Consider the following 21,883-nt stretch of genomic DNA (forward strand, 5'->3'; position numbering starts at 1 on the left):
TCTCAAACGTCTGGATTTAATGTTCCTAATTATGTCAGGTGAAGAATACAATGTGTGCAGTTCTGTGTTGTGTAACTTTCTCCATTCTCCTGTAACTTCATCCCTCTTAGCCCCAAATATTTTCCTAAGCACCTTATTCTCAAACACCCTTAACCTATTGTATTAGGAAAGTTAAACTATTTGCTACTAGATAGAGGAATAACATTGAACAAAAACTCATAACTGGTGTAAGCAAGTGGATATAGTTCAGGTAATAAATAGTGAGGGATGAAATGTCATTGAACCACAGAGCTTGATGATGATTTCCCCACCTGGTTTTCTTTCTCCGTTAAGAGGATTGGACAGCACCATGCCAGTCTCAGACATCCCAAATCGTTCCAGCAGCTTATGCCCAGTAACATCCTCCCAGCGTTTGAACAAAGGAGCTGGCAAGGGTGCTGAACCACTGACCATCAGTCTAGAAACAAAACACTTAATGTAATTGTTCGCGTAGGCTTCCGTGGCTGGTGAACATGGTGTGTGGATAAGCTTCAGGGCTTCTACCGCGTTGTCTTGGTGTTATTGGCTGACATTTCGACCGCTGTGTGGTGGCCATCTTCAGAGCAGTTGTTGGATAAGGAAATAGTCTGCCAGTACTTATATATATAGTAGTCTCGATGGGGGGGAGTACTTGCTGTGATAGGTCGTAGGTTCTCCTTCTGGCATCTGATTGGTCCTATGTGGTCCAATCCGGATGAGGTCTGTATGAAGGGGAGTATCATATTAAATACTGGTCCTCATATTGGCCCAAATATTTAATATGAATACTCCCCTTCACACAGACTCCAACACGATTGGACCACGTAGGACCAAGCAGATGCCGGAAGAAGAACCTACAACCTATACTTAGGAACGAGAAACTAGGTCTCCACATGTACGCGCCTCTCCCTTCATCCGGACATCAGGCATGGTATCAAGGTCACTCTTTCGGACCTTATGAGGGCCAGTATTTAATATGCATACTCCCCTTCATACAGACCTCAACCGGATTGGACCACGTAGGACCAATCACAGATGCCAGAAGGAGAACCTACGACCTATCACAGCAAGTACTCCCCCCCCCCCCCCCCATCGAGACTACTATATATATAAGTACTGGCAGATTATTTCCTCATCCAACAACTGCTCTGAAGATGGCCACAACACAGCGGTCGAAACGTCAGCCAATAACACCAAGACAACACGGTAGAAGCCCTGAAGCTTATCCACACACCACTTAATGTAATTAATTCGCTAAATTCAATTTACCATGGCACCTCAGATTATGATCATTGGTGAATAACCTAAGGTTGGGTGAATTCCACACCTGAGGGAAAATTATTTCCCATCTGGTGTGAACTGTTAGATTAAATATTAATATTTAAATTCAATATTGATATGCTTAAATTAAATTTAGAGCTAACTACCTGAAAATACTGTCTTTAATACACAGTATAACAAATAGAATATGGCAGTTCTTACAGAAATAAAGATACAACTCTTTACTTCCTTTACTCTTAACACTTCTTTTTATACATATATATATATATATATATATATATATATATATATATATATATATATATATTGTATTGTGATTTGATGTAGGGAGTGTTTACATTTAACTTAATCCGAATATATCATACTTATAATTGAGAAGCTGGGTGCAATAACAGCTTAAGTTGGAAACCAATGTTTTGAGAAAAACAATGTCAAAGTTTTAGAACAATGTAGAAATTTTGTGTGTGTGTGTGTGTGTGTGTGTGTGTATCTAATGCTCTGGATTTAACAATGAAGTCATCATCCTTCTTGCTTCCCAATATTTTGATGGAAGGTCCACAAATGTCCTAAGAGTTTCACAATTAGCCAGGTGCTCCATCTCCATGTCCTCTTCTCTGGTGTACAGTAAGCATTTAGGTGAAGTCAGTACTCCAAATAACAGTTTACAATCCTCCAAATAATAAATAAAGCTCGTAAAAGATTCTCCCTTCTAAAAAGACTAGCAGGAAAGAAATGGGGATGCTCTAGGAATACTTTGAACACTACATACAAAATGTTTACACAGCCAGTGCTGACATACTGCGGAGAAATTTTAATTACTTCACTTTCATAAACGACATAGAATATGTTCAAAACCAAGCTCTCAGACTCATTACTGGTGGAATCAAAACAACTCCAATAGATTCTATGAGATTCCTCACTAATATTAACAGCATCAAAATGACAATAGAAGAAAAAGCACTGATTCAATATGAAAAACTTATCAGATTGCCAGGAAACAATTGGCATTCATACAGTCCTCTCTGTAGATTGAAAACTCAAGAAAGTTTCATATCCATTGTTCAAGAATTAAAACAGAAAATCAATATCCCGAATTTAAAAGAAAACTTACAAATTAAACCAAACCCTTTAACTCTATTGAATATAGAATATAATCTAAATTTAACAGAAGAAATACTGAAATCAGAAGTAAACACTGAAATACTGAAACAATTGTCTTTAGAGACAATTAATATTAGGTACCCTCCACAAAATTGGCTTCATTTATACACCGACGGATCCTTGATCTCCAGAGAACAAGGTGCCGGTGCAGGTGTTACGTGCTGTCTCTTCTCACTTTATAGATCACTTGGATATGGAACAACAAGTTTTTGATGGTGAAATCATTGCAATAAGTGAATGTCTCAGGAATCTTCTATGCCACATCAATAAATTTAGGAATGCAGTTATATTGTCAGACTCCAAAGCAGCTATTCTATCAATCGTCTCTAAACACACACCTTCATCTCAAACAGCAGAAATAACTAAAATGCTCTCTCAATTAATATCATTCAATAAAAGAATTGTATTCCAATGGATACCATCCCATTGTGGAATCCTGGGAAACGAGAATGCGGATGCTTTAGCAAAGAAGGGCAGCACTGCTACTTACAGACCTGTTACTAAATCTACATATTACTCTGTGAGGAGATTTATTAAATCTACATACTTAGACTTCAACAAACAAAATTTGATAACACAATCCCAAGGGAAAAAATGGAACTCTCTGCATCAAAATCCACAGTTAATTCCCGATTTACCACGAAAATCGTCTGTAGCTGCATTTAGATTGGCAACAGGCCATGATTGTTTGGCCAAACACCCACATAGAATTGGAATATATCAGTCCCCTAACTGCCCATTGTGCAACTCAAACCAAGAAATGGATTCGGAATACCTCAAAATCTGTGCTTCATTGGCTGGTCATGATAATATCTTTGAAAAATATTGGAGTGCAAGAGGTCAAATGACTTTATTGTCAAACGCCTGGCATTAGAAAACAACAACAACAACAACATAACAGTCCTGATTTGAATATTTTTGATATATCACATAAAGCTATAATAATGGGAGATTTTAATGCCCATTCCAAATTATGGGGATATAGAGACCAAAATGCTGCTGCTGCTATGGTGCTACAGCCCAATTTGAGCCTTGGCCTCCTCAAGGCGTCTCTTCCAATATTCTCTATCTCTGGCCTTCGTTTTCCATGCCCTTATCCCTAGAATATTCACGGCGTCCTTTCTGACTTCATCCTCCCATCTTTTCCTGGGCTTTCCAACTATTCTTTTCCCATGCATCTGCTGGGTGAAGGACCTTCTTGCTATCCGCTTCTCATCCATTCTCACCACATGTCCTGCCCACTGAAATCTTCTAAATTTAATAAATCTGGATACTTCCATATCTTTATATAACTGATATAACTCAGAATTATATCTTATTCTCCATCCTTTCTCATCTTGGACTGGGCCAAAAATCCGTCTTAAAATCATTCTCTCGAAGCTGTTCAATCCAGTGGCGTAGCATGAAATTTTAGGCAGGGGAAGCTAACTCAAGTTGTCTTTCATGTACATATGAGAAAAAGTATTACAAAAATATGGTCTTAAAATAAATAGTAGTCAATGTCAAGTCAGCAGTCCGAAGATTGGTTGGAACCTCGTAACACCAATAAGGCGTGACCTCAAATGGTACGTAGTAAAATATGATTTCATGGTTTACACATATCTCTAACAAATAGACACGGTCATTTATTTTTTAAATCGCACTTTTGTTCGTAAGTCAGTCTTGATAATAGAATTGTCCTAAAAATTCAAGTAAATTGGTGTCAGGAACTGTTATTTCACTCATTATTTATTATATCAGCCACAATGCACACTAACACTTCAACTGAACACAACTCACGAAAGGGATAACTCGGAAACTTTCAATGTAAAAGCTAGCTTCTTGCGTGCCTTGCGACAAGGGTAGTTTAGTTAGAATGGGATGGAGAATCTGCGGGGTGGGTTACACAGAAGAATGAGTGAAAGAAACCAGTCTGCTTGGAAGCTGGTGTGTGCAGGCTTCTTGTTTACTGCTGCATCACAAATCATCCTGAGCTGCCGCATCACAATATTTAACGCATAAATATAAACTCTATTAAAATTAATAAATAATTTTGTTCATAAACTGCAGGTTTATTATGAAATTATTATTATTAACTGGGGAAGCTGAGCTTTTTAGCTTACACTGATGCTACGCCACTGGTTCAATCTTCCCTCCGCCTTACTTTGCATGGTCCATGTCTCACAACCATAGCACAATATTGGTCTTATTATTGTTTTATACAATCGTATTTGTTATTCCTATGTATTGTTTGGGATTTCAACAAGTCGATCATTGAAAAATAGGCTTTGTTAGCCCATAATATTCTTTCTTTTATCTCCACTAATTCATCATTCTCCTTGTTTACTATAGAACCCAAATATTTAAAGTTTTCTACTATTTCAATATCAGTATTATTCAGTTGGATAACTTTATTTTGTACTGATTTTTTAGTTTGAAGAACTGTTTTCGTCTTATTTGTATTAATACATAATCCTATCTCTGCCGCCTTCCCATCTAATTCTGTAAAAACTTCTTCTACCGCCTTTTTTGACCTTCCCAAAATGCCAATATCATCAGCACAACCTATCAGTTGTACTGATTTATACACTACCGTTGAGTCTGTTTGTATTTCCATTTGTCTAATTACATATTCCAAAGCTAAATTAAATAAAACTGGGACCAGAGAGACCAAAACACAGCTGGTAAAGCAATGGAAGATTGGTTAAATACAAATGTAGAAATTTTAATAGTGTATATATATTCGCTAAAAATTATCACTTTAAAAATATATTCTACAAATCTTGCTTTTAATTCCATCATATCAATTAACTTCATTCTTTTAGTGCATTTAAACAGTGACGATGATAATGATAATGATAATAATAATAATAATGATAATAATAATAATAATAATAATAATAATAATAACAACAACAACAACAACAACAATAATTTAAAAGCATACCTTATTTTTTGTGAGCATGTATTGTATACATGTTCCTGAAGGCTTGGATCCTTTGCAACCATACGTTCATATTCTTCCAAAAGTTTCACATATATTGTGGGAACAGCCATAAAAACATTTATTTCTTCATTGTTTGATACATTCTTACCCAGCAAGTGGTTCCAAACAACCGATGCATCAAATTTTGGCAGCATAACACATCTGCAGTAAAAGGAAATGATAGTTAGCCTATAACATTCACAAATAGTGTTGCTGTTAAAATGTCATATACTCTTGTTTATTTTCACTTATGTGAGAGTATAAATGATGGAAGAATGATATATAATTAACCCAAAAAATAATATTATCATTATTATCAATTATAAGAAATATAAGAATTCGATTTGCAGAAAAATAAAATAGGAAAATTATAAGGTAAAAATGTTGTATTTATAGTCGCGATGCTGTTATTCCCGGCGTGACTCCTCCTCTTTGCTTACGTCTTAGGAAGTGAAGGCTCTATAAAGTCTAGGTAGGTAGTATCGTTCGTCATTTTTGTTCTTTCGTTGCCTAGTTACCATACGAGGAATCTATTTGCTACACCGTTAAACATTATGATGTTGTAGCTCCTACGATAATAAATCAAACGCAATGTAATTCAGCAAATAATTGAGCGGCAAATAACGTCTTCGTGTGCTTTCTGCGAACGCCAACGAAAGAGCCAAAATGGCGGGCGATTATATTAAGTATTTATCGAGCCTTAAGAAATGAAAAATGTCTTCCTCAGCGAATCACAAGACACACACATTTAAATGTAGCCGACCTGCAACGTGATTGGCTGCTGGAAATTAGAGCAACGGGTCTATAGTATTATATGTTATAGATAAATTTGTAGTATATTAGTACAATTTTGACTGAAATTTCTTAACGTTTCCTGTATGCAACAGCAATAAAAATCTTTTAAATTTTGCACATTTTAAAGCTGAAAGTAAAATGTTCCAAATTTTCACATTTACTCCTACTTGTCTGTGGTGTAATAATCATGATGAAGATCTGGAACACATTCTTCTACACTGTCCATCCATAAACCACAAAAGAAGTAAATTAAAATCATCAGTACCAGTTGCAGAAGACACAGCCCTGCAGTATATATTGACTACACCCCAACTCTGGCTACTAGCAACAGGCATCTATAATGAACACCGATCAAAATACCCCTCATTTCTCGTGAAAAACAAGAAATGACTATAGACTACAGTGGACTTGATGTTGTCAGCAAACAGCTGGATACATTAAGAAGATTGATTGCTTGATATTTTCTCATTTAATTTTAAAATATTCTGCGGTGCTTTAAGTAATATTTAAGAATCGTTTGAATGTTTACATTATTCTCTGCAGTGGCGATTCCTCCATGAAGGATATGAGGATGATACTACAGTTTAATTTCGTGCCTCTGAGGACAGAAAACATTTCAATTACAGATTTTGATTTTCAATGCGTCCCGACGTATTAATTTCCTTTAAGCTTCCACTTTCTGTTGTGATTTGTCGCCACTGCACAGCTCAGAAATAATTTCCGAGGAACCATCCAAATATCTTACAGCGAACGGTATTTCTAGCAGTGAAGTTAGTGGACAGGGGTGAGTGCGGAGGGTGGGGTATGCTTGAATTTAGCCGTGTTTGAGATATGACAGCATACCCTAATACTACAACCCTTCTTTCTGGGTGGTGGAGACCCTGTCAGAGACTACAATAAGAGTTTTCAAGTACCCTTATAGCCTCCTTAAATGCAGTTCATTGGTCATTTTAAAAGGATAGAATAAACGAAATGATAAATAATTTAAAATTATATAATATAAAAAAACAAAATTTACATAAAAATAAATAAAATAAGCTATAATAAATACAAGAATTAACAGGACTTTCAGATGACAGGACAGCCGAAAGAATATCTGAAGTTGTATTTGATTGTTTAGAAGAATTTAACTGTAGCAAGAAATTAATTGGGCAAACGTACGATGGAGCATCGGTAAATATCGGGTAGTACAATGGCTTAGGAGCCATCTTCGCAACTAAAAAGGGGAGAAGAATCGAACTTCACTACTAATAAATTGCCAGTTCCAGAATGGTGAGTCAAAGACTAACATAGACCTACTTGTATTGATTTTGCATGCTCTATTATTATTATTATTATTATTATTATTATTATTATTATTATTATTATTATTATTATTATTACTACTATTATCGTTATTACTATTATTATCATTGTTATTACTAATATTATGTTATTATTAATATTAGTTTCTGCCTTGATTATTAGTCATCAATCTCATATCCTACATACAAAAAAATTATCATGAGTCGCCACTGATTCTCCGACATACTTTTTTTTCGTAGTTAAGCAAAACAGTCACACAAAAAGTAAAAAGGAATTAGTCCACACCTGTGGAGTAACGGTCAGCGCGTCTGGCCGCAAAACCAGATGGCCCAGGTTCGATTCCTGGTCGGGACATGTTAGCTGGTTGAGGTTTTTTTCAGGGTTTTCCCTCAACCCAATTTGAGCAAATGCTGGGTAACTTTCGGTGCTGGACCCCGGACTCATTTCACCTGCATTATCACCTTCATCTCATTCAGACGCTAAATAACCATAGATGTTGATAAAGTATCGTAAAATAACCTACTAAAAAAAAAAAAAGAATTTAATGCTTATGATTCATTTACTGCACTCTTAATATGTTCTTTGGTTAGCACTGCGTATATAAGAAGGAAATACTATTCCAGCATTTTTATGAGGATACTGAAAATTAAGTAATTAAACATAACGTAAGCGTTAACTTAAGAATATAAACGTTACGGTAAAATCAAGAAGTCATACCATTATAAACGTAACAGCAAACATACTTGGTAACCATGGAAACATAACAACGACATTTCCTCATATTCTGTCGTATACTTCAGCGCTCCACGATTGTGTACTGTTTGCATATAACGTAAGCATAAGCATGAAATTTTGGAGTTTGCAAACTTTCATGTTAACGTCTAACGGCAATGTTAATGTCAGTGTTTATGTGAATCATTGTGAATGATCCCATTTGGTAGCTTGAGCGCAAACTTCTGTGTTTATGTTACGGTTATGTTTAATTTTCATTGTGAATGGGCCTTAAGAAATGAACCATGGACCTTGCAAATACAAAGCCAGCACTATCAGAAAAATAGAATGTCGAAGTCTGGCATGAAGCAAGTACCGGTAATAAAGATGCTGTCATAACATCCACATACTAGCTTCAGCATTTTATCCTGCTTGACTGTTTGTAGTTCATTTAACACCTCCATAAATTAGTAGTGATGACGTGTAACGACTAATTGGAAACAAACATTACACAGCAACTCTACCTTGCGCCAGAGGCTTGTGAACACAACAGAACATTCACTATTCCATGGATGTGATGTAGTGGCAGAACATGCAGAATGGCGTCGTCTTGGGACCAGCCCCAAGCTTCAGTGAGAGACGACACCTGAGCCTGAATGTTTTTATGGCTGATGACAACACCTGTAAATAAACGGAATAAAAAGATTATAAATATATTTATTTGCATGATATATGGCGCACCATACAAGGCAAAAAACGAACTGGGAAATGAACGTGAACATAAGAAAAGGCAAAGGAATCGTATAAAGGAAAAAGATGCAAGAGTAATAGAAAAAGGAAAATAAAATTTGCCTTTAGCCAAATGGTTATATTATTGCGATGTACTGAAGCACATATCGTCACCTGAATGCAAGAACTAGGTAACTCGAAATTTGCGTTTTTTAGTTATCTCTTTTATAGCATAGAAAAAATCGCACAAAATGTAATGCAAGAAGTAGGTAACTGATCGAATGATACCAGCAACATCTATTTTCCAATATAAGAAATAGGTAAAAGAAAACAAGACATATTCCTTAGTGCAATAAATAAGTAAATAGGCAATGTCACAAAATAGAAAAAATCAAGTTACCTAGTTCTTGCATTCAGGCGACGATAAGATATTTCCGTGCAGCAATTTTGCTGAAAACCTGGGTTCGAATCCTGGTGCCGGAGAGAATTTTTCTCCACTCCACCGATTCTTCATCAAATGGTTATAGTTTCGAATTTTCTGATATTAAATGGGGCAATTTTCACGGGAACTTTCACTTTCTTTTTACGATTTCGCTTTTAATCATCATTGTCATCGTCAACATCATCAATAACCTTGGTGCAATATGTATCTGTCTACAAGTTTTGATGGAGAAATCATTGCAATAAGTGAATGTCTCAGGAATCTTTTATGCCACATCAATGAATTTAAGAATGCAGTTATATTGTCAGACTCCAAAGCAGCTATGCTATCAATAGTCTCTAAACACACACCTTCATCTCAAACAGTAGAAATAACTAAAATGCTCTCTTAATTAATATCACTCAATAAAAGAATTGTATTCCAATGGATACCATCCCATTGTGGAATCCTGGGAAACGAGAATGCAGATGCTTTAGCAAAGAAGGGCAGCACTGCTACTTACAGACCTGTTACTAAATCTACGTATTACTCTGTGAAAAGATTGATTAAACCTACATACTTAGACTTCAACAAACACAATTTGATAACACAATCCCAAGGGAAAAAATGGAACTCTCTGCATCATAATCCACAGTTAATTCCCGATTTACCACGAAAATCGTTTGTAGCTGCATTTAGATTGGCAACAGGCCATGATTGTTTGGCCAAACACCTGCATAGAATTGGAATATATCAGTCCCCTAACTGCCCATTGTGCAACTCAAACCAAGAAATGGATTCGGAATATCTCAAAATCTGTGCGTCAGTGGCTAACTATGACAGTATCTTTGAAAAATATTGGAGTGTACGAGGTCAAATGACTTTACTGTCAAATGCCTGGCATTAGAAAACAACAACAACAGTCTATCCGAGTGGTTACGTCACATCCTGGTTTCCCCCACCCATTTCTGCTGGCCTCTCTGTAAAGGCTGGAATGGAATGGAATTTACAGGAAGGGGATACTATGGCCCAGCACTGCGATCTGTTACGATCTATTGTGCTAACCCTCAAGCTAGGCGCATACACAGAAACTCACACTGGCAGACTACAATAAAGTTCGCTGTGTACCCGGTTTCGAGCAGGCAACACCCTCGTCCCTAGGCCAGCCCCCTCCATGTGTTACCAGCTGGCGATCGGGGAATACTATGGAATGAAGACGAAATGGAGAAATGGTGATGGAATGATGTAGATACCTAATATGAGGAAAAAACAGGAGAACCCCGAGAAAAACTCCAACTGCGATCTGGTCTGCCACAAGTGTCCCTATGGATTTTTGAATTATAAATTCTAGACCTAACTGGGACTCGAACTCGGACTGCCTGCATGACAGACTGGAGGTCTTATCACTCAGCCACTGCAGGGGTATCTGTAAAAGCTAGTAACTGGGCTGTTGGGCTCTTTCCTGAAAATATTCACAGTTAAGAATTGGAAGTCTACGTAATATTAAACAACCGTTTAAAATAATTTAAAGAAAAGAGTCTCTTTAAGTAAGTAACTGTCACGTGATTTCTCTGTTCCAATGACGCTGTGACATAATCAGTCAGATGGACAGCACATGGTATACCGAAGATAAGATTAACAATGACGTATTCCTTAATAAGGGAGAACAGGGAGGGTATCAACAAAATTCCATTTAAGGAAGTGATATTATTTTACAAGAAGAAGTAGCATGATTTTACATAATAAGTGTAATTACATAAGATGACAATTTACAATACAAAGAAGACATTTTATTACTAGAAACTTTAATGCCCAACACATCTATAATTATGGTAAGTACCGATAAATATTCATGTTTATAATACGCCATCATAATATCCGAAAACTAATAGCACAGGCCCTTAGAAAAAGATCCTTCGAGGTCCATGAAGAGGTGCACTACGTTGCGTCTGAAGGCGGCGGAATTAGAAGAGCGGACATCGTGGCTCTAGACAAGACTAATAGTAAAGGCTTTATACTGGACCAACTGTTAGATTTGAGATTAGTCAGACCCAACCATCCGAGGTCAACAAAGAGAAACAACAAATTTATGAGCCTACTATTCCGTATTTTCGAGAAAAATATCAGATGGAAGGCACCTGGGAAGTACATGGTTTAATGATCGGAGCGAGGGGCACCATCCCACGATCAACTGTAAACACTATCAAAACATTTGGAATCCATGACATCATTCCAAAAATAATTACTTCAACCATTAAAGGGTCTGTGGCGATTCTGAAAAATCATTCATACGGAATATTATAATTCCCCCTCCCCCATTTTCTATTCGTTAGTGTGTGATTGTTACAATATATGTACAATTTTATTATTTCTTAAATTTAAGCTCTAAGTTCACATTTAATTTGACTCATCTATTTACTGTAATCATTATTCTTATATGTGTATTATTCTGTGTTTTTGGCAACCCAGGATGCCTGGGAAATAAATTATATATTTAATTTTCTACGTAGGCAATCAATCTTGTACTTACATTAATTTTTTTAAGTTTCCTATCTAATTACTCGACTGTCAAGCTTCTATTACAAAATATATATATCAATACTTAGTAATAATTATTTTACACGATAAAAAAGAAAGTAGAAGAAACCCCCCCCCCCCCAAAAAAAATATGGGAGATGAGTGATTGCATAAAGTAGAGCAAAATATGGAAGATCCTAAGAAACAGGCCAGGGCTACTAAAATGTTGGCAACTCAAACTGCAGACAATGTTGAAATTAGCCTCACCACATTACTCCTAAACAGGGACGATTCTGTCGTGATGATATTAAATATTCATCATTAGAGGGAAGGAAAAAATAAAAAGAGAGGGAGTAAAAAAAAGATGACATGGAAAAGTGAAGAAAAAAAACGAGAAGTGAAGGAAAAAAAATAATGATAAAAATAAGAGAACTAGAGAGGAAAAGGAAATGAAACAATGGAAAAGAAATAGAGAAGGCGAAGAAGAGGAGAAAGGATCACAAAGGGTTCAAGAAGAAAGAAAAAGAAGTCGGAGAAAAAGAATAAGAAGTTTGCGAAGAAATGATGATAAGTATGTAGAAGAAGAAATGCAAACCTTTAGGGGCGCCAGTTGTCCCTGAAGTATATATAATGAGAGCGTCACTGTCCCTGTAGAACTCAGGACTCAGTCCACTTTCAAATAGCGAAATCTGAGTTCCAGGTGTGGGTGCCATCGCCTGCCTGCGTAAGGCCTCGTCCAACACCAGAAGCTTGGCATTGGTCTTGGTGGCCAGAGGCTCGACAACATCCACGAAGTCTGCAGTTGTCACGAGAACACTCGCCTCACAGTTGCGTATATAATACTCTTGTAGGGCAGGAGGATGCTGGGATGTCAGTGGCACAGCTGTAAAAAGTATCACAATATACTTACTTATCAGTAACACTTTGGAGTGCAGAGATTATTGGTCCTTGATATAATGGCATAATAATGACGACTAGACTTATGCACTAAAAAACCTGAAAATATGCATTTATAGTAATTATGCACTAAAAGTTGTTGAAATATGTGCTAAAAATTGAAATATATGCAGTAAAAATACACTATAGGGGTTTACTTGGTTTAATAATCTCATATAAATGAAAGTAATTTAAAGTAACACTAAAGGATTTATGGCAGCCGGGTGGCTCAGTTGGTAGAGCAGCTGGCTACGGACTGGAAGGTCCGGGGTTCGCTCCCAGGTGGTAACAGGATTTTTTCTCGTTGCCAAACTTTCAGAACGGCCCAGAGGTTCACTCAGCCTCCTATAAAATTGAGTACCGGGTCTTTCCCCGAGGTAAAAGGCGGTCAGAGCATGGTGCCACACCACCTCATTCTAGTGCCGAGGTCATGGAAAGCATGGAGCTCTACCTCCATGCCCCCCCCAAGTGCCTTCATGGCATGTTACGGGGATACCTTTACCTACCTTTTTACCTAAAGGATTTATAGTCGCGATACTGTTATTCCAGGCGTTGACTCCTCCTCTTTGCTTACGTCTTAGGAAGTGAAGGCTCTATAAAGTCTAGGTAGGTAGTATCGCTCGCCATTTTTGTTCTTTCGTTGCCGAGCTACCATACGAGGAATCTATTTGCCACACCGTTAAACATTATCATGTCGTAGCTCCTATGATAATAAATCAAACGCACTGTAATTCAGCAAATAATTGAGCGGCAAATAACGTCTTCGTGTGTTTTCTGCGAATGCCAACGAAAGAGCCAAAATGCCAGGCGATTATATTAAGTATTTATCGAGCCTTAGGAACTTCATAACGTCTTCATCAGCGAATCGCAAGACGCACACGTTTAAATGTAGCCGACCTGCAACGTAATTGGCTGCCGGAAATTAGAGTGACGGGACTATAATTACCGGTATTGTTTCTATTTCTCATATAATTTTTATATATCTTAGGAATTATTATTATTTTTATCAGAGAGAAATTTTTAAATTAGGTAATGAATCGGGAATATCAAGGAAAAATGGTAATATATGGATTTAAATATGCAAAATAAAAATATACATGTATTTAAAAGGGAAAACCCTCGAAATAAGCATTTATACAAAATAAAGTTGACTTCATTCGAATGTAAAAACCATGATCGGTAAAGCTCCACTTTAATTTTTTCAATATGGAAAATCAATAAAAACATACAATTGATGCAATATTGCATGAAGTTCCACGGTCTAATTATGACGAATTGGTAAATAGAGCTGAATTTGCAAGGCGACAGATGTGGACTATTTTCTATTTTGCAGTACTTATTGGCAATTTTCTTGAAGAGATTACAAAAAAAAAAAAAAAAGCTCTGAAGATCTATAAAAGTCATTATGACTAACCTCGCATATTGTACTCATTATGAAGTGGGCACAAAATTCCATAGCTTGTGTTTTAAGTACTATAATGAATTTCTTAAAATATTTCTTCTTAATCTGTGATCCTCAGTGATTCACAAATGGAGGTCTGTGGTCCATTTCCATTAAATGAAACATAATTAAATTATTTTCTTTTCAAATTGATATTATCTACGAAGTTTCCTCTCTCCCCTGCCTGACAAAGGCAATGTTTTCATTACAACAAAATGAAAGCGGGAAGGAGAATTAATTTGTCTGCTTTTCGTTCATTGTTGGGATCAATAAATTACTACAGCTGTTATGCTCTGTAGACACATAGATGGATGTATAGATGTAAGTTTATCTGATCGCAAGTGACCCCTCATGACCTCATAAGGGGATACACACGGCCAATCTCTCTCTGAATGTCGAGTGTCATCTAACTCCAAACTAAATGGTTCAGAATGGATTCTAATTCTACACCTTAGCCCAGGAGACGCACTAAAGTAATGTTAGGAAAGAGGGCCCTCATCATCAAAAATGCTGGTCTAGTGATTAGCATATTTTCCACTGAATGTAAGTTAATGGGTTCTAACATGGTTTGAGGGAGACAGAAGTTCTTCCTTCAAAGGGGAAGTAAAGCTGGGATATTCGTATCGTAGATTTACAGCACGTAAAAGAATCCTGTACCTGAATGAGAGGGTTCCTTACAAATTTACCAGATATATCTTGCATAATAATAATAATAATAATAATAATAATAATAATAATAATAATAATAATAATAAACTGTGGCACTACAGCCCGTGAAGGGCCTAGATCGACCAGCCGGCTGCTGGCCTCAAGCCCACATGCCGAAGCAGAGGTGGACGATCATCCAACCAGGATGGAGGTATCGTGTGGATCCCCCCAGCTGTTATAGCTGGTATTTGCAACCGGATTTCGCTACCTATCGTAGCTCCCCAAGTGCATCACAATGCTGGGTGGGCACCGGTCCCATGCACTGGCCGAAATTTCATAAGAAAATTTCTTCCCCCATGAGGACTCGAACCAGAGCGCATTCCATAACGCGAGTCCTAGACGGGATGCCTTAGACCACGACGCCATGGCGCGGGACATAATCTTGCTCATGTCAAAATTCAATTCTCGAAGCAGCTGTCTCTGTTCATCTAACCCAATCTCTTTATCCACTTTTCAATTCAATTTATTAAGGCATTAAACATATAAGTAATAGGTTTTGCCAATACAATCGTACATAAGATATATTAAAAAATTGTGTTACTCTGAAAACTATCAAAATCTAACTAAATTTATTATTTCATTCGAATTTGTGTTTAGAAACTCTCAAACAGAGTAAAAAATCTTATTTTAAAACTTTTGACAGATAAATTGTAATATTGATTGGGAAGCATTTTATTATATAATTTCATCCACATAACAGAAAAGTCTGAAGTTGATGACGAAAATTAAGTTTAGGATGTTCGAAATTGAAACACACATTATTATCATAATGTCACAGAAAGTAGAACATTTACTGTAAGTTACGTAAATAAAACGCCAAAATTTTAAAACTATACAGATAATATAGCAAATTAATTTATTGCAGTCTATATTATTATTTAATATCAGTTATTATAGTTTACGAAACAGTAATGCAGTAGTGCCACATGTAGGTATTTGTTCGAATCAGTACTAACAACCAGGTAACTACAGGCCAATATATAGTTACCAGTTGAAGCACAGATAACTTTGAAGATAACTGTTGTTTCAGAAACTCATTTTAAACATATAAGCACGTTAAATCATAGATAACTTTGTTTGTACAGGTAACTGTCTTTCCAAAAATCGGGCACACAAGATCTACAATATGTAATATTTATTTGTCCTCTATTTATAATTTCCTGATCATGAATATTGGCAACTAAGGAGTAATTGTCGATATTATGATGAGTATAAATCATTGGACCATACACGTACAAATTTGTAACTCATTAATATCTGTAACTAAATGAAAGTGGCCCATAATGTTCAAGGGAGTTAAACCTACATAAAATTCTAATATTGTAGCTCACTTTTGCAAAACCGAAACATGTGTATGTGTATGTATTTATTCACACTGCAATGGGTATATACCCAGTGGCAGTGGTAACTAATTACACTCAATAATGACAATAATAAACTTATTAATTAAAAATACAATTAATAGTAATACTAATAATTAATACTAACAATAATTTATAATAATAATAATAATAATAATAATAATAATAATAATAATAATAATAATAATAACAGGGAATATCCTAAATTAAATGAAGCACGATCACTTAAAATAACATTCCCAATTTTGGTACCATTCCCCATAAAATCAAGGCATATCAGGTTATCGACTGAAAGAAAGAAAGTATGCAATTGCACATATCTTTTCTAGGTCTACAGAATTATTCCATTTGATGTTAATAAGAAACACACTGTTTAATATTTATCCACGTATGTTATGACTTCATGGGTCTCTGGGCCACACCTACTAATTTTAAATATGTGTGAACTGATTAATAATGCAACTTGAAAGCCATGTTAAGTTCCTTTCACTCTATTGTATTGACCGGTAATAGGGGCTCGACTAGCCACATAATTGACTGCATTAATAACTTGTAGTATGACTTTCAATTTTAAAACTCTCTCTAGGAAGGAAATGTCAATAATGGTGAATGTACAGAAATTATTTGAAGAAAAGTTAGCAATGTATTATATCCCTAGAATCCCTCCAGATTTTACGCAATTAAGCTCTGAGAACAGATTATCGTACTCTTCATTAGATCAAGCATTATAGTTTAAAACACAGACTTTGATTTATAGGGATGATAAAAATTCTTACTATTGCTCTATTGGAAAAACATTTGAGGTTCCATTTCACAGATTCACATCATATAAAAATCTTGTTTCTGAATACAAGGCTTCATAAAAAAATTACTCGCATATGTATGATTTAAGACTTTCACATTGTTCGATGTGATGCAGACTGATGATGAAGCCAATATACAGGGCATTTCAAAAATATACGGCAAATTTTCAGGTTTGGATTCCACACAAATAGATTATCAAAAGTTATATAAACATGGGTCAGGAAATTGATAATTATTGAAATATCAGACATTTGTTGGAAGATATTTCACTAGCAATTCGACAAGATATATACGATTGTGCCCCTGCACATTTTAGTCAATATCCGTGAACACCTGGATGAATGTTATCCTGATCACTGGATAGGTAGAGGTGGACCAATTGTTTGGCCTCCACGCTCACCTGATCTAAGCATGGACTTTTTTTGTGTGGAGGTATTTAAAGTCGTCGATATACTCAAATGCTGTGAAGGATGAAGCAACACTTCATGCAAGAATTGTGCAGGATTGTGAAACAATATGTACATCATCAGGCATTTTTGAACGTGTTAGTACCTCAATGAGATGACGAGCAGAAACCTGCAGTACGGCAGAGGGTGGACATTTAGAACACAACTTGTAAGATACTGAACATGGTGCATCATTGTAAAACTAAACTGAAGCTAGTAATGTACTAACATGAAATCATTGATTGATATCTCAATAATTATCAATTTCCAGACTCATGTTTATATAATATTTTTTTATCTTTTACATGTGTGAAATCCAATCCTGAAATTTTGCCGTGTAGGCTATTTTTTTAAACACTCTGTATATATTTTTTTTACAGTTTATTTAAAAATGCTGTATCATTCTATACATAGTTGGCAGGTGTAATTTTTAGACAAGAGAATGATTCATACTGACATATTTTTTTAAATTTATTTATGAAGACATGAACCAAAAACATTGTGCACACCATTTTATCATCCAATTAACGAGTAAAAATATATGTATCTTGCTCAACAAACATATATAAATAAACAAAGCATAAATATGGTTCTAGTTACAACAAAATGACCTGCATACTCCTTCACTGCGAGAAAATAGAAGTTATTTGAGCTCTAAAGACACTAAGAAATGTAATCTCTTGTAAATAGGCTAATGTTGCATAACCAATATTATGAAACAACATTTATGTAACATAGTAACACTTAAATAGACAAAATAATGCTCATCTCTGCTGTATTTTCTCAATAGCACATTATACTTATTAGTTTACATGACATAAATATTCATGTAATGTGTATTTGGGACTGTATACCTACTAAATTTTAAAATACAGTATACAGATATTTTCTGCATTAAAAGGGCAATTTCTCTTACTGTGGCTGCTTACTCCAACAGTACCGATACTCAAATCAGTTCAGTTCATAGTTTCATGTGCTTATGTTTTAATACAAATAGAACTTCTCATTCTAAAAAGGTATTCTCTATTCTCCATTCACTAAAAAGATTGTATCATTATCCATCTGAATTAAAACAGACGCTGGTACAGACATTCATTCTACCTCACTTCGATTATTGCGACGTTTTGTTCAGTGATCTCAGAATTGATTCCACTCAGAAACTACAGCGTGTTCTAATGTGTGCGTCCGCTTCATTTGTAATGTTCGATACTATGATCATATCTCATCTTCTTTCGAGAAGTTATCATGGCTTAGGTTACATGAGAGGAGAAATCTGCACTCACTTTCTCTCTTATATCGAATTATGCACACTTCATCCCCCTATTATTTATTCGCTTGTTTTCATACTCTCTCTCGCTATCATAATATTAATACTCGATCACAACGTGATAACACGCTAGAAATTCCACTTCACACATCATCTCTGTATTTCTCATCTTTCACTGTTGCTACCTATCGTCACTGGAACTCTCTGCCGCCTGAAGTCAAGGGCTGCCGAACATTGAAATCTTTCAAATCCAATTTACAAAATTATCTTATGACGAGTTGCCAAACTAACTTACTATTATGACAAGTGTTGTATTGCATGTTTTACCTTTTTTTTATGTTCTAGTGATATTTAACTTATTTTATATTTTTGTTTTCATATTTGCCGATAATGGTATATCTATAATGTGATAAGTTGAGTTATATATAATCATAATTTTCCTTACTGTGTGTACTTAAAAATATTGTATTCATTGTATGCTTTGTACTGCACTATTTTATTATTACTATTAGTATTATTATTATCATTATTATTATTATTACTATTCTTATTTTTTATCATTATTATTATTATCAAAAATTCTTATTTTTTTATATTTTATACTTTGTATGTCTCACTTATTTTGACCTGCTATTCACATTTTATTATGCTTTTTCCTTTCTTTCTGTATGTTATATATTATGTCTGATTTCTACTTACTTGTTGTTTACATTTTATTATTATTATCTTATTCAGTTTTGTGTGTAAAATTGTAGTGTACTTTGTAAATTTGTAGTGTTTTTGTAACGCAGTTTTACTCCTGGTGGAGTGTTAGAGAAGGCCGTATGGCCTTAACTCTGCCAGGTTAAATAAATCATTATTATTATTATTAAATCGTTCAATATATTTTTTGTCTTCAAGAAGTGGTATAACTGTGAGTACTGGTAAAAAAAAAAACGCACGCACGCACATACACACACACACACACACACACAAATATATTTTGGGTATTGCAGACTAACAAAAATTATAACTCAATGATCAGAATATTGTGGCCATATGAATTTAGCTGTTGCATATAGCAACTGTACAAGAAAACAATTGAAACAGAGTACATTTCAGCAATTTAACTTAAAGAAATTCTTCCTGTGAACATAATTTATTTTCTGAGCAATCTGCTAATCTACGTGCATGTAAAGATAAGACTTTCCTGAGAACATAGCGCTGTTACATAATTGTCCTGAAATTAGTACTGGTACTGCAAACACGAAAGAGTAATTATATGGCAGTACATTTAACCAAAACCCGGAAATATTTAGAGATACAATATACAAATATTATTGAAGTATCATTTTGCGTCAGTCCAATACTAAAACCTATCTTTATTCAAATACAAGGTTACATATGGCGAAATAGTACATTATGCAACGAGCCTATAATGGTAGTAATTAAGACGCGAGTATGTTTGTTTATGAAACGAGTGCAAGCGAGTTTCATAATTTTCATACGAGCATCTTAATTACCATTATAGGCAAGTTTCATACGACTTTTTATGCTCGACCATATTTCTAACTTGAAATTATTCATAAGTATTCATGTTATGGTTATGTAAGTGAAGAGCAGAAGTGACCTTCTAAATTGTGAGATGTGCGCAGACGCGAAAGTATTGACTTTTTCCGAGGGACGAATGTCATTGACCTTGATATAATCTAGAGAATAACATGAACATTAATAGTGATATAACCTGGAAATTGATTTAGAATTGAAAAACGAGATGACAAATTGAATTTATTTGAATATTATTTACAATTAACGCTAATTATTATAGTAACAGAACATAACCTTCTGTGACAGTATTGGATTTCCAGCCTCCGTGACGTTTCGCTAATTGTCTTTCAATTGCATATCCGAGCATAATCGATACTTGCGGTTTTATAATGGTACAATGGTGATTTCTCATTGGCTGAACAAGTGAATTATAATGAATAGGTGTACTTTAATGATGTGCATTAAAGGGCGTATAATTACTACATTTCGGCATGATCGAGCATAAAATTCTTTAGAGAAGAATTAGGTAGTTATACTTTTATATTATGTTCGAGTTTCAGTATGCTATGATCTGATGCTATCAGTTGTTAATTTTTTCAATTATGTACAAAATTTAAATTTTGTTAAAATTTGTAGATATAGTTAATAACCAAAATGATTAATGCATTACTCAAAATTCATATAAAGTGTGCAGTCTGATGATTAGAGAATTGCTATTTTATACATGTGAGCTGTTACATTATCATATCCTGTTTGTAATCTAAAATAAAATAAAAATAAAACAGAATTTGTAGATATAGTTAATAACGAAAATTATTAATGCATTACTCAAAATTCATAAAAAGTGTGCAGTCTGATGATTAGAGAATTGCTATTTTATACATGCATTCGGGAGGTCCAGGGTTCAAACCAATCTGACTGGGGTTTTTCATGATTTCCTTAGTCATAAAGGCAAATGCCGGATTGGAAAGTAAATGCCATGATTCATCACCGCCTCAATTACCAATACCAAAAACATTAATCAAAGACTATAATCAGTTACATGAACACAAACCATCTACAACACATAATAGAAACAGGAACTCAACAAGAGTAAAAACGATCTATTGATATACCCAAATATTCTAAACACGCGACATGACCACAGATGTTAAGGCATTAATAAAATAAACACAAAAAGTCACTAATGTGCGATATAGCCCCATTTGATGGTACTAAAAATGTAACAAAGGGTTTCTACCTTTAATTCCGTCATTGGATAAGCTGTACTTCAGATTTTTTCGTCTGAAAAATCCATTCCGTTTAGCTAGCTCTGACAAGAGACAAGCACTATATCACCTCAGTGACATTTCTAAAATCAATACAAAATGTAAAGGAAACTTAAAAATGCTCTAAATCACATATCAGTCACAGCTCTAGTTTCACAAGCAATGGAAAATCAAGTGATCTCTAAATCACTAAAAACATTTTACTCAAAATAATTGCACTTC

The 21,883-nt window shown here is 35.0% G+C and overlaps 1 protein-coding gene across 1 annotated transcript in view; it reads right to left on the bottom strand.

The window, feature by feature from the left end:
• The window catches only part of LOC138695798 (malonate--CoA ligase ACSF3, mitochondrial-like), a 43,213-nt gene that overhangs the window by 13,934 nt on the left and 7,396 nt on the right, over nt 1–21,883 (bottom strand). The window contains exons 3-6 of the mRNA XM_069819998.1: nt 12,499–12,786; nt 8,761–8,917; nt 5,387–5,587; nt 312–457 (exon numbers count right to left, since the gene is read on the bottom strand). Coding sequence (XP_069676099.1) covers nt 312–457; nt 5,387–5,587; nt 8,761–8,917; nt 12,499–12,786 — 792 coding nt within the window. The remainder of the gene's footprint in view (nt 1–311; nt 458–5,386; nt 5,588–8,760; nt 8,918–12,498; nt 12,787–21,883) is intronic.

Source organism: Periplaneta americana, chromosome 3 (genome assembly GCF_040183065.1).
Source record: "Periplaneta americana isolate PAMFEO1 chromosome 3, P.americana_PAMFEO1_priV1, whole genome shotgun sequence".
In the NCBI taxonomy this organism is placed as follows: domain Eukaryota; kingdom Metazoa; phylum Arthropoda; class Insecta; order Blattodea; family Blattidae; genus Periplaneta; species Periplaneta americana.